This window comes from Myotis davidii, unplaced genomic scaffold (assembly GCF_000327345.1).
Source record: "Myotis davidii unplaced genomic scaffold, ASM32734v1 scaffold143, whole genome shotgun sequence".
Classification (NCBI taxonomy): domain Eukaryota; kingdom Metazoa; phylum Chordata; class Mammalia; order Chiroptera; family Vespertilionidae; genus Myotis; species Myotis davidii.
In genome coordinates this window covers 3,844,338-3,857,602 of record NW_006294876.1, presented here as the reverse complement: position 1 = coordinate 3,857,602, position 13,265 = coordinate 3,844,338, and the positions used below count along the sequence as shown (strand labels likewise).

General features: G+C 39.8%; 1 protein-coding gene across 1 annotated transcript in view; it reads right to left on the bottom strand.

The window, feature by feature from the left end:
* Positions 1–13,265, bottom strand: part of DNAH5 (dynein, axonemal, heavy chain 5) — a 190,913-nt gene that overhangs the window by 53,232 nt on the left and 124,416 nt on the right. The window contains exons 53-58 of the mRNA XM_015567634.1: positions 11,057–11,187; positions 7,839–7,992; positions 7,120–7,387; positions 3,535–3,766; positions 1,649–1,763; positions 1,285–1,461 (exon numbers count right to left, since the gene is read on the bottom strand). Of these exons, the coding sequence (XP_015423120.1) occupies positions 1,285–1,461; positions 1,649–1,763; positions 3,535–3,766; positions 7,120–7,387; positions 7,839–7,992; positions 11,057–11,187 (1,077 nt within the window). The remainder of the gene's footprint in view (positions 1–1,284; positions 1,462–1,648; positions 1,764–3,534; positions 3,767–7,119; positions 7,388–7,838; positions 7,993–11,056; positions 11,188–13,265) is intronic.

The window sequence follows — 13,265 nt, the reverse complement described above, 5'->3', positions numbered from 1 at the left end:
AATTTTGCTACTGTTATGAATCATAATGTAAATATCTGATATGCAGGATGTGTTTTCATTGTTACGAATTGAACATAATTAAAGCATAGTGATTATTCACAAAAACAATATGTAATTATATAAGTGTTTTCCAATGGTCTTAGGTGACCCCTTGTGAAAGGGTCATTCGACCTCCAAAGGGGTCAGGGGCCACAGGTTGGCGACCCGCAGGTTGAGAACCGCTGGCTTAAAGACTTAACTTGGATCAAAAAGTTCCAGAAATGTTTCCGGAAATGTACTAGGAACTTGTAAAAAAGTAACAATTAGATTATCGAATAATGGTGCATGCTCAGTTGAGATTATGTAACTTGAATTAGCAGTAGACACATCAGCAGCTTTTCCCTTTCTCCAGCAGCTTTTTAGGCCAAGAATCAATAACATAAGGTAGTAAATGAATAAGACTGAAGTAAAAGCAATCTTAAATTGAGCCTCCAAAAATCTTAAATTGAGACTTCAAAACTGGACCAGCCCTTTAGGGTATGGTCTAGTTCAGTGGTAGGCAAACTCAGTCAACAGAGCCAAATATCAACAGTACTTCTTCAAAATAGACTCGCCCAGCCCGAAAACCGACTTCTGCACATGGGCCACGAAGTTTCAATCACACTGTACGTGCTCCCGCACGTGGTATTTTGTGAAAGAGCCACACTCAAGGGGCCAAAGAGCCACATGTGGTTCGTGAGCTGTGGTTTGCCGACCACGGGTCTAGTTCATTAAACTCACCATATTTACTCAGAATCCAACCTCCTTTCTAATTGCTCTATTTGTTACTGCCACACAATTGAATCAAATATTTGTGTTGGAAGCCTGCTCAAACTCTGACATTAATCAGCTACTTTAGATCAGTAGTTTGTCATATGGATAATTCATAGATAAACTCAGAGAATGTTGTGGCTTACAGACCCTCTCCTGTGTCCTCAAGAAATGAGTGAGGAAATGATATTTGACAATTTTATGTGTCTTTCCCAATGTCACATAGCTTATTGGTAACAGTGAACATGAGAACCGAGGACTCCTGACTGCCATGATATGGCACTGCCCATCAGTCAATCATGAGTGAGGAAAAGAGATGGGAAATAGCACGTGCAAAATATATAAAGAGCTAGTAACATCTCTAAGCAAAAAAATATTACTTGAAGTTGTTCCCATGGAGAGCACTTTGGTCTGAAGCACTTCCTGTTGTTACTCGTCTTTTCTTAGTTTTCCTCCTTCGCCCGATGCTTGACATCTGTTCTATCGCACATTTACCTGCAGGGCGGCTTCTGCTTCTTCTAACGCTGGTTTGGCTGCTTCCAGTTTCTCTTCTGCAATGGCCTTGTCCTTAGAGATGCCGTCTACAATGGCTTGTGCTTTGTCCTTTACCTTCTGTACCTCAGCCTTCACCTTCTCGGCAGCCTGTGCCTTCATTGTCACTTCTTTTAAGACCTAATTCAATATACAACGAAAAAACAAAAAAGCCTCGTCAAAAATTAGACCCAGCTGAAAGGGCACATTTTTGCTTTGGTTTCTTGATTTTGTCCATTTATATAATTTTTCATACATATATATATCATTAACATTTGTGAACCAGGAATTCAAAATAATTGTGGTACACATGTGAATGTCCACCCACCGTGTCGGCTTTATAGTTTGCCACTTGTAGCTCCTTTTCTTTCACTTCCAGTTCTTTGCTCAGAGCTGCAACAGACTCTGAAGCTTCTTTTAGCTTTTTCAATCCAGTATTCATTCTGAGATTGAAAATCCAAGAAAGCAATGTTAATTTTGTGGTAGCTGGCCACATTTTCCCAGCGGTCTATATTATAGATAGTAATGGCCATATTTGAAGACTGAGTATACATACAAACAGCAAATCCAGCAGGGCTTGATAAAAAGGGATGGGTCCAGGCTTGATTCCAGCCTAAAGACATTGGTGTGTTTTCCACAGACTGTGTGTGGGAAGAGAGAACCTGCTAAAAATATTCTGTATGCCCAGCCAGTGTGGCTCAATGGTTGAGCATCGACCTATGAACCAGGAGGTCACAGTTCAATTTCCAGTCATGGCACATGCCCTAGTTGCAGGCTAGATCCCCAATAGGGACCTGCAAGAGGCAGCCGATCAATGATTCTCTCTTTATCATTGATGTTTCTATCTCTCTCTCCCACTCTCTTCCTCTCTAAAATCAATAAAATATATATATTTTAAATATTCTGCCTAACATGAGGAACATCAGTGGATCTAGCATTTGTATCCTGCAGGAAACGTGTTTAACAAAGTTTAGTTAAATGATAATAGACTTCAAATGTTTGAAGGCCTATCATGGAGGAAGGAGAATCAATGACTTCCACTTTTTGAAAGAGACCAATGAGCCCTAGCTGGTTTGGCTCAGTGGATAAAGCATCAGCCTATGAACTGAAAGGCCCAGCGTTTGATTCCAGTCAAGGGCACATGCCCAGGTTGTGGGCTCAATCCCCAATAGGGGGCTGCAAGGGGTAGGCAATCAATGATTTTCTCTTATCATTGATGTTTTTATCTCTCTCACTCCCTCACGCAAATCAATAAAAATATTTTCAAAAAGGAGACCAAATGAACTGAAAGGCCCAGCGTTTGATTCCAGTCAAGGGCACATGCCCAGGTTGTGGGCTCAATCCCCAATAGGGGGCTGGAAGGGCTAGCCAATCAATGATTTTCTCTCATCATTGATGTTTCTATCTCTCTCACTCCCTCGCTCAAATCAATAAAAATATTTTTAAAAAGGAGACCAGTGAGGTTAAAAGCAGAAAGATTTAGGATCAAGAGGATAAATGAATTTAAAATCATCAGAACAACACCGTGAAGGGACTAGCTACCTGCCTGAGCCTGAATTAATGCATCTTAAAGACTGGAGCCCTCAGAGTTATTTAGTATAATCACTCACCCAGGTGTTCCTCATGTAACAACCCTGGCTTATTCTGTCCATATTCAGGCAGAAGATGTAAGTGGTCAGAAAAGAGTAGGGAAGAGAGTGAAATATGGAACAAACCTCAGCGAAGTAGTTATTCACTTATATACAGTGAATATAAGCAGGAAAGAGAGTATCCTAGATCCTCAGAAAGGATAGCAAGAGAGGGAGGAGGGGATGTCTGGGTCCTCAGCTTCCTCCCAGGTCTAATATTTCTATAATTATGTCAGTCAATATTAGACAAAGTGGTAGGCCACATAAACACTTGGCAACATTTTTTCCCATTGGGCAAGAAGAAAGCCCCTAGCAGCCATAAACCTTTGAACAGGTTTGAGAGAAGGTTTTCTCAACCCTATCACTGTTGGCCCTGACCTCCACTTGATTCTTTGATGTAGAGGTTGTCCCATGCACTGAAGGATGGCTAGCAGCAGCCCTGACCTCCACTTATTTGATGCCAGGAGGACTGCTCCACGCCCCCATCACTGGAGTTTTAACAAAGAAAAATGCCCACTAGGAGTAAATTTGCCCTCGTTGAGAGTGACTGCTGTAAAATAACTCCATATTTGAACTTCACACTTACCTGTTGGCCAGAGTTTGCACTTGCACATGCTTCTCTCCGTATATGAACTTGTAGCCCTGAATGAAGGACAGGTATGACTTGGGAGTCACGTGGGTAGAACGTCGGAATCTCTGGAAATAATCAACACACTTCTCAGCTACCCCATCCTGGAAGGAGCCCATGCACTGGACCACTTCCTTCTTGGTTTCCAGACTGCAGTCAATATCATAGGAAGAAAGGAAGTGTTCAGACACTAGAAAGAAAGAATAGAGATGACAGCACGGGAAATATGATCATGAATTACCATGGTAAAAGTTAACTGGCTATTTTTTTTAAGACTTAGTTATTTCTTAGGACTCCATACTATTTTTAGCCCTAACCAAGTAGATATAAGTCAGCATTTTTGGTCCCAGGCCTATGACATCAATAATTTTATTTTCCTTTTCATGTATAAAACTATCACAGACTTTAAATCTATCATCACGCCTTGTTTTCTGGTACTTATGCAAAGAAGTCTCTTCTACACAGCTGCAGCTTCGGGTCAGCGGCCAGCATGTTGTATGGTTTACATAAGGACAAAAGTGGTACAAATAGCTCAGAAATCAGTGCCCACTTGGTACTCATATTTAAGAATCTCATTTTTTTTTACTCAGAACCTGTCAAATCCTTAATTCCCTCACATTCTGACTGCATTTGGCTGTAGATTGTTCATCACTAATTTTTTTTAATCCCTGGGCCAATTTGTTCTTAAATGTAGCAGCTAGTCATTTGCAGTCAATTCTAATTTGCAGCATCATTTTAAAATGTTTGGGTAAAACCTCCTGTTGTTCACTTTTATCTTCCCAACAGTGCCGAACACAGGGCCAGCTCTAAGACAGCATTTCCTAGTATAAGAATAGGCCACCACATCAGAGCTAATCAATCACACATACATATTAAGTGTCTGCTACACACCCACCACTGTGTGGTGCCATGGAATAAAAGAGGAGGATGACACTTGGTCTCAACCCCAAGGAACTTTAAAGGGTTTCATGTAATACAGTTAAATCTTATCATAACCATTTTTATGAATCTTAGAAAAGATGGCCTATGGATTTTCTTTAAAAAGACTTAAAATACTGAATAACATACGTAAGAGTTGCAAACAGAAATGCGGCCAATAAAAAGGAGAATAAAGAGAAGGAATGAAGTGTAAAAACCTATCAGGTGATAGTTGGCAAAGAAATAAAAGTGGCATCTTTTCACCAATAGTAACTGATCACTAAATTAATGTGGTCATTGTGGAGCAGCATCTACATCTATGCAAGTAACAGAGACTGCTTATCAGTGTGAGATCGATGGGAGGCAGGTAAAGAGGAGGAGAGACCATTAGAAAGCTATTTAGGTTTTCCAGGTGAGTGGCAGTGATTGCTTGGCCTCGGGTATCAGTGAAGGAGAAAGAGTTGAGTAGATTCCACCAAAATTTAGAAGATAAAGTTGACATGATTTGATGATGGAATAGATCTGAAAGTCGAAGGGTGAGAGGTGCTAAAGACTAGAGATCTCTGATTGAAGTTTAAGGGATGATGATGGGACCTCCTGGGAGAGAGAGGCCAGAGGAGAACCAGTTCTGTTTCAAACATATTGAGTTTAAGGATCCTGTGAAACATCCATGACAGTGCATCAAGTAGGCAGTGAAGTGCACTAATTTCAAGCCAGAGGAGAGACCACACTGGAGATAAAATTGATGAGGCATATTACATCAGAGGCTGTGCATGAGCCTGCTGGGAGGAGAATCTGGACTAAAGAAACAAGTCTGTCTTGCCCTCCCACATGCCTGGCTCAATACACTCAATAAACACGTTCTGAATAAGTGAACAAATAGATGTATGCATGAGGTCAGAACACTTGCAAGGAACTGAGGACACAGAAATGTAAGTTTCCCTGACCATGTAATCTTGGCTTGAGTTGATGCCATGAGATTTAAAACTATGGGAAAGGTGGCCTATGGATTTTTTGTTTATTTGTGAGAAATAAACAAAGGTAGAATCAATAAGACCTCTGTCTTGTGAAAGAAGGGATGATCAAAGCATGGACTTGGCAGAAAGGGCTCCGTATTTAAATTAAATGATCTTAATTATGGTGTATTATTGTGATGGTCATCTGAAATTATTTTTGTTAATAATAGTACCTTACATGATAGTTTACAAAGTACTTGCATACTAATGATTACATCTCATAGGAAACTTTAATAAAGCATAGCTCTTAAATACTATCATTTTGTGCACTGCATTCATATCCGACTTCAAGGAATTTTTAAGTTTACACTTAGTTGTATTTACATTTTAATAGGACTTAAATTTTACATCACTGGCCTTTTCTCAACCGTTATATGACAAAAGAGAAAATTGTACAGTTGTCCTTCAAATAGGTTAAAATCACACATTAGAAAACCGTAATTTTCAGTAGTAGTATCTTACAAACAAAACTTCCCCAGTGGATAAGAGTTTGTTTAAAATATAGATATGGCTTCTAGTCAAAATATTGATGCTACTGTTTTCTTATGCCTCTGACAAGTCAAGTCCCTCAGCTCATCATCCCCAGTTTCCCCTCCTATAAAAGACAGGAGACACGCTAATGAGTCATTCTCTCACTGGGTACCACAGAGCTGGAGAGCAGGTGAGGGAGGCAGGAGTGAGGTGGGGTGAAAGAGGAGGCTCCAGAATGCTTCCTCCTCTCCACTTTTCACTGTTTTACCTACTATGGCTACCTGTGAGGTTTTACTGGGATAGAAGACTCTTCTTAATTTTAATTAGTATTAAAATACAATAACCAGAGAAAAAGTTTGACAGCCACTGCCATTGAATCAGGGTTCCCCTCAGGTTCTGATGCAGTAGGTCAGAGGTGAAACCTAAGTATCTCCACCAACTAAAATATCCACAGATAATTTCTCATCAAAAGCTGGGAAAGACCATGAACTAAATTAGTGCTCTCTAATATCTCCGTTACTACTTTTATGTTCAATCTATTCACAGAGTAAGAGAAGCATTAATGTCCCGTAGGATGGATGACTAGACAGAAGCAGCAGCAGCAGGGGCCCCAGCCACAGAACACTCTGGTTATCCTTTTCTAAGGACAGACACCATCAGAGGATTGCTGGATAATGATTCTGATCTAATATCCAGCACTGCAGCCACGAAAAGAAAACATCCACGAGACACATGGCTTAAACTACTGGTAGGTTGGCCAATCCACCAATGACGGAACAGAAATGGTATCAAATTAAAAATCTTAGTGGCTTCCTGTGACATTCCAGAGCCTGCCTGTGACCCATTTGAGACATAATTTCAGAACTAGAACACTGTCCATTAACCCAAAGGGGTACAGGCTGGAGATCTCTCTCTCTCTCTCTCTCTCTCTCTCTCTCTCCCTCTCTCTCTCACACACACACACACACACACACACACACACACACACCCATGCTTTGGGAAAAATTAGAAAATTTGTCCTCTAACCTTGGACAAAGTGACTTTTGACTCAATCCAGTACAGTGACAGCACATAGCACAGGATGTGAACAAACACTGGAAACTGGACACTTCAACATAAGACTTCCCACCACACTAACCAGCAATTAATGCGTCCTTCGGCCATCGGCTGAACCAGTCAACAGTGCATCCTGAAATCAGGGCAGGGAACTTCAAAGCTCGATTTCGAAATTTCTCCCCGACCGGCGAAAAGCAGAGCACAATGTGGAGGTTCTGCCGGACCCGACTCATGAAGTACTCATACAGGTTCTCGTTGGTCGGAGGACGTCTGGGGTGTTCTCTTTTCATGACTGGTATGAGATCACTGTTAATTTCATCAACTTCATCACGAGCAAATAGGTTGGAGACCTGAAAAAAGTGCAGACATTCAAGTTCAGTACAGACCTATGAAAACAGATGGAAACGGGTAGCTCGATTTGTACAATGTCTTTCTTCCATGTGTGTTCTTAAACTCGCCTTTAGGAAATTAACCAACAGCCTTCAAGATGAGATACACCACTTTTTAAAATACACGAGCGATTCTACCATTCACTACAAAGTCATAGCCTGTTCTTATAACCTCCCTCTTCTGTTTTTTTCATTTTTCACTTGGAGCACTCATTGAGGTTTTAAATGGATAGCTCCACATTTTGGAGTTTTATTCTCCAAAAACCCAATAGAAAAATCCATTCCTTATACTGATCACCTAACCCCCAGTAATAGCACTTATTCAAAACTCTCATGCAAGAAAATACAGACAGCACTAAAATTGGAGGGAATCTGAAGAGACAAAATACATGAACAATAAATGAGCACCTACCTCACCCGACGATAAAACGTTGTTCATATATTCCAAAAATGACTCATCCTTAATCTCACTGTCCGTGAAAATAAAAGTGATTCCTTTGCCTTGCTGACCAGCTGTTCTATACAAAATTTTCAGGTCTTCCATCAGATTTGATGTGTTGTAGGATCTAAGGAAATATTGTCATTGTGTCATTAGCTAAATTATTTTGATGTGAAGGAAAGATCCTTAAAACAATGCTTTATGCCATTTAATTAAGCAAAAGAATACTGATATTATTGCATCAGATGGGCATTTAAATGTAAGTGAATATTACTGGTTCATTATATTTACTTACAAATATTAAACTTATTTTTAAAATTTTCTTTCCGTTTCTAATAGCTGTTCTGTAGGGAGTAATAGAAGTGCAGCATCTTGGTAAAGTTTTGAGTACTTTGCTGTTTACTAAAGTCGAGAACTATTTTTTCATTGAGGTTTAATTGCTGTATAACACTATACTAATCTCAGGTGTACAACATAATGATTTGTGTGTGTGTGTGTGTGTGTGTGTGTGTGTGTGATAAACTTGATTTTTAAAACTCCACATTTTGTGAAGCATTATAATTAATGTTTTACACACAAAAAAGAGATCTAGAGTGAAAAGTAAACCTGGAACAAAAATGTACTGTTTACCACAACTAAATGTCACCTGGATGTGTTTATGTTTCCTTTTGAAAATATTTTTGGTAATGATAATAGAAGAGACAAATTGGAATATATACTAAGCACCATCTGCAATGATATTTTAGAAGATACCTCACAAATTAAATCAAACTAAACTAAATCATTTCAAGCCTTTATTATATGGGATGAGGGAGATGCCCTATTATAAACAGTGGCCTCCTCATCCCTAACACAGTTATCCTCAATACATCTTTGGATCCCACATGAAATGGTTTGCTAAGCAATCAGTACACTGTAGTAGAATAGGTAGAAACATTATAAAATATTCCAATAAAAATCTTGCACTATCAAAAGCAATACTTCGATGAAAATTAGCTTGCAATCATGAAATGTTAGAGAGGTCCCAGTACAGAGTAGCCCATTAGCACCAAAAGTGAAAATAAAGATATTCCAGCCCTGGAGACTCAGACTTACTAAATTATTATTTGAATTCTGTGTCATTAAATAAACTCTGAGTTCAGAGCACAAGAGCAAATAGTCTTCTGATTTTTTTAAAAGCTACTAAATATTAACTTCTATACTCTGCGCTTTTTTAACCTCTATAACCTAAACCCTAGAACCAGAAGTACCACTACCATGCATCAATATTTTAAAAAGACTTCTAGAGAGGTGAGATCTGAGAGATTCAAATTTTAAAAAACAGTCCCCCCTTAACAAATGGCCATGCTTTCCAGACCTGAGGCTCTTGCTCCTTGACCTTTGGCCACATGGCTGTGCAAAGGCTTAGCAGCAGGATGGTCTCTTGAAGACTATGAGAAAGCAAGGAGGCCTTGACACCCTTTCCATCAGTAATGGAGCATTCCCAGTATGACATGCAGAGGAAATAATTTTTCATGAAGAGGGGAGTCATAAGATTTTTTACTGTGGCAGTGGGTGCAGTGGAAGTCAAGGCAGACCAGAAACCAGTAATATTGTAATCAATTCCCAGGTAGATCTGGGATTTCCGGTAAGACATTGCCTCTTGGAGTCTCAGCTATAAAAGAGGCTAATCTACAAAGTGCTTTTAAAGATTGAAATAGCTTGTGCATGTATCTATGGACTTCCATCAATGAGACGAGTCAGCTAAATGCTTTCCCTATGGTGCCAAGCCGCAGCTCTATATCAATGTCCAATAGGCAAGACTTTCTGCTCCTAGACCTAGAAATTAACCTCTAATTTTTAACACAACTAAACTTCCCAAACTGGCCTGCTGCTTCTCATCTTGATTAACCCTAAAATTCTGTTTAGCATCTCTGCATTACCCCTGCTTATCTCTTCAAGTTGACTTTTCTCTTCATAATTCTCCCTGTACCACACACCTATATCACATATATCTGATGACAACCCTCCTGGGGTTCCCCATCTTGACGAGGAGCAGTACCACTTACCTAGTTTCCCAAGCCAGAACCAGGATAGACCAAATCCAAAAACTCAACTTCCTAATGATCTCTTGAATATGTCTGTCCTCTGTTCCTTTCTCACTGCTACCACTCACTGCACTACCATCTCTTGCCTAGATCCCTGAGACAGCCCTATACCTGTTCTGGTTTAGCTCCTTCCACCTATTTTCTGTACTGTGCATACAAATCTGACATGTTTCCCCCAGTGATTAACTCATTAATGGTTTCTTATTGCTCCAGGATAAAGTCCAAATCCATATGACACTTTCAAAGGACTCCATTTCTCTTCCTTTCCCCAACTTATAATTGACATATATCCTTTAGACTATATACGCCATATACCCAGCTATATTTAACTTCTTCCAGGGCCTCGAATGTTACTTCACATGTGCTGATTCTTTTGTCTGGAACATTCTTTACTGCCCCTCTTCTGTGAGATAATTTTGACTCATATTTAGGTCTTAGTTGAAACATGTCTTCCTCCAGGAAGCCTTTTCTAACCATCACTTAGACTAGGTTACGAGTCCTCCCCCTGTTTCAACAACACCTGGTCTGCATTTATTTCCTTATCATAGATAGCACCTATGTATCATATATATCAATTGAGTTGCTCACCTAACTGTCCACCTTGAATTACTGTAAACTCCATGATAACACAGGTGAGGTTTACCTTGCTTACCATGTACTCCTCAGTACCTCGCCAGTGCCTGACACATAGGTGGTGTTCAATAAATATTTTTGAATGTCTAAATAAGGAAATCTGTATTATTTTTCATCTATTTTTCCAGTTTATTAATATTCTTGAAATCTGAATTAACATTTAGTTGGGAAAAATTTCCTCTGAGATGCACCAAAAGGAATATACATAATACCCGCATCATGCATAACATAAAGACAAAGCCAGCTATTCATCACAATGAGATGCTGAAAAGTTTCAAAAGCAAATTATTAATGTGAAATCTTCACGGTTCATAACAGAAGTTGAAATGGAAAGATGATAAGTCAACAATGAAGAAGAAAAACTATTGTGATTTTTTTTATGTATAAGCAAAATGCATTCTTAACTTCAGGTGGCCTCTGAGAACTGTTTATCAAATCCATTCAGGGTTCATTAAAGCTAAACCGTGTTACCTTGTCAGCGTGATCTGGAAGAAAGTATAGCCAGCAATGAACGAAGCCAACCTTGTCAGGCTCTGCTTTCCCGATCCACCAACCCCGACTAAGAGGGCATTTCCCCGGGGAGTGCGAATGATGCGTGAGATCTAGAATATGGAACAGAAAAAGCATATATCATCCAACGTGTACATATTCCATTTTTTCCTACTTATTCTACATAGCATTGTGGAAGGTGTACATTTCTCAGGATCAGAACGGAGAGGGATAAGGGTTGGAGGAACAATGGCATTACTGAAGTGTTTAGTAATATTGAACAGAGTGGGGAATGTGGGGTGTGCCTTTAGGAATCTAGAAAGAGACCAGTATAGATAAGTCAGCAGTCAGCCCCGACTGTGGCTTGCTCTGGGTCTTCAAGAAGAGAAACAAAGAAGACTTAAAGGTTTCCTTTAGTTTGCCCAACCTACTGCAGTAGGATAGGGGGAAAAAAGAAATTTCAAAACATGTACCTTTGGAATACAGATCCCACAATTGATTAGAATATCCTCCATATCTGAAATATGACAGTTTAAATTGAAGAGAAGAAAATTCCCCAAATATGGCATAGATACAGAATTTATTTTTAAAGAAAATGAGCATAAACACCCTCCTGTTATTTGGCCAAGACAGTAATATCTAATATATCTACCAAGAAGTGCCTATAGGTTCACCAACCAGAAGTCCACTCTATTCCAGTCAGTAGCCCCAGACCATTCCAAGTCCCCATTGTGGTAAAAGTTCATATTTCTTTGGCTTTTACTGGTATTGAATGAACTACTTACACCATCAGGCCTCCAATCCCACCTAGAGGGAATTCAGTGCAGAATTCTCCTTGATGCATTCTTCACCTTGTATGATAACGATCTTTCCCTCCTAACTGCAGGTTAAGCCTGGGGTACTACAGTAATACCCACTGTTCTCTAGAGAGTGGGTTGGGGCTAGGAAGGAGTCACTTCCCCGTGGCTGGGGAAGCTTCCTGGAGTAACTCGGGCTCTGCACTCTGCCAAGGTTTTGTTAGACATCCTTTGTCAGGATTCAGGAATAATCTGTGCTCTATTCATACTGACTATTCTTGGCTTTTGAATTATTTCCCCCAATTCAGTGTGAGCCCCAGGAAATGAAAACCATTTTCCTGTCTCTGTTGTGGGAATCTGTGAGATAGGGCTATATTGGAGACTTGGTTCCACGCCAAACCTATTTATCAAGCAGCTCAAGTGTGCCTGTCTCAGCAGTACTCCAGCCAGTGAATGCTGAGGTGAACAAATTGGATGCCCGCCCTCATGGAACTTATCATCCCGCAGGAAAGAGGAACACACAAAAAGATCAATCTACACAATACAGCACCTGCTGGGCATGCAGTATTGGTGAGATGTCCTGCAATCAGGATGTGTTTCATTATAAGAAGTTGTGTGTGTGGGTTTTTTTCTGGATTACAAGGCAAGCAGAGCATGAGCCATGCAACTGGAGTGCGAGGCAGGTGCTAGATCATAAATAATGTACACACCACGGCTTGAACATTAACCAAAGACACAAAAGAGATATCCCAGAACTATCTCTGTTTTAAAAGAAAATCCTTATTTTAATTAAGGAAGGCATTAAGAAATATGCTTGGTCTCACATCACATCCTGTTTTGCTAAAATTTTATCTTAAATTCTGTCTCTTGGTTTCCAACATGACTTATAACTAGGTCACACATTTTAAGACTCACACCAGCATGACACAGACTTCGCATGTATTTTTCACAGAAAACAAGAGTGTAGAAGAGATGGTCATCCTAGAAGACTGTGAAAATTGTAGCCTTTAAGCTCAAAATCCAGTCATGAATTACTCGGCCAATTCCAGAACAGACACACTAAATGCTCTGAGAAGGAGGAAAAACACAGTCAAGGACCCTGTGCTGAGGCACCCAAGTCTTGAATGTCATGCCCAAAGTGGAGAAATGCTCCCAGTCATCATCTGTGCTGTGAAACACAGAAAAAAACACAGTTCTAGGGAACTTCCTCAAGCGTGGGTCTAACATAAATAACTTCATCTTCACTTTGAGCAATTATGAAATCCCAGGCCAATCAGACTTTGTCTCCAGTAGGTACTTAGTCATGAAGTTGTCTTGATATTATTTATTCAGAAAATGTTTTTCTTTTTTTCTTCTTCTTCTTCCTTTTAATCATTAAATCTGGCAGACTATCA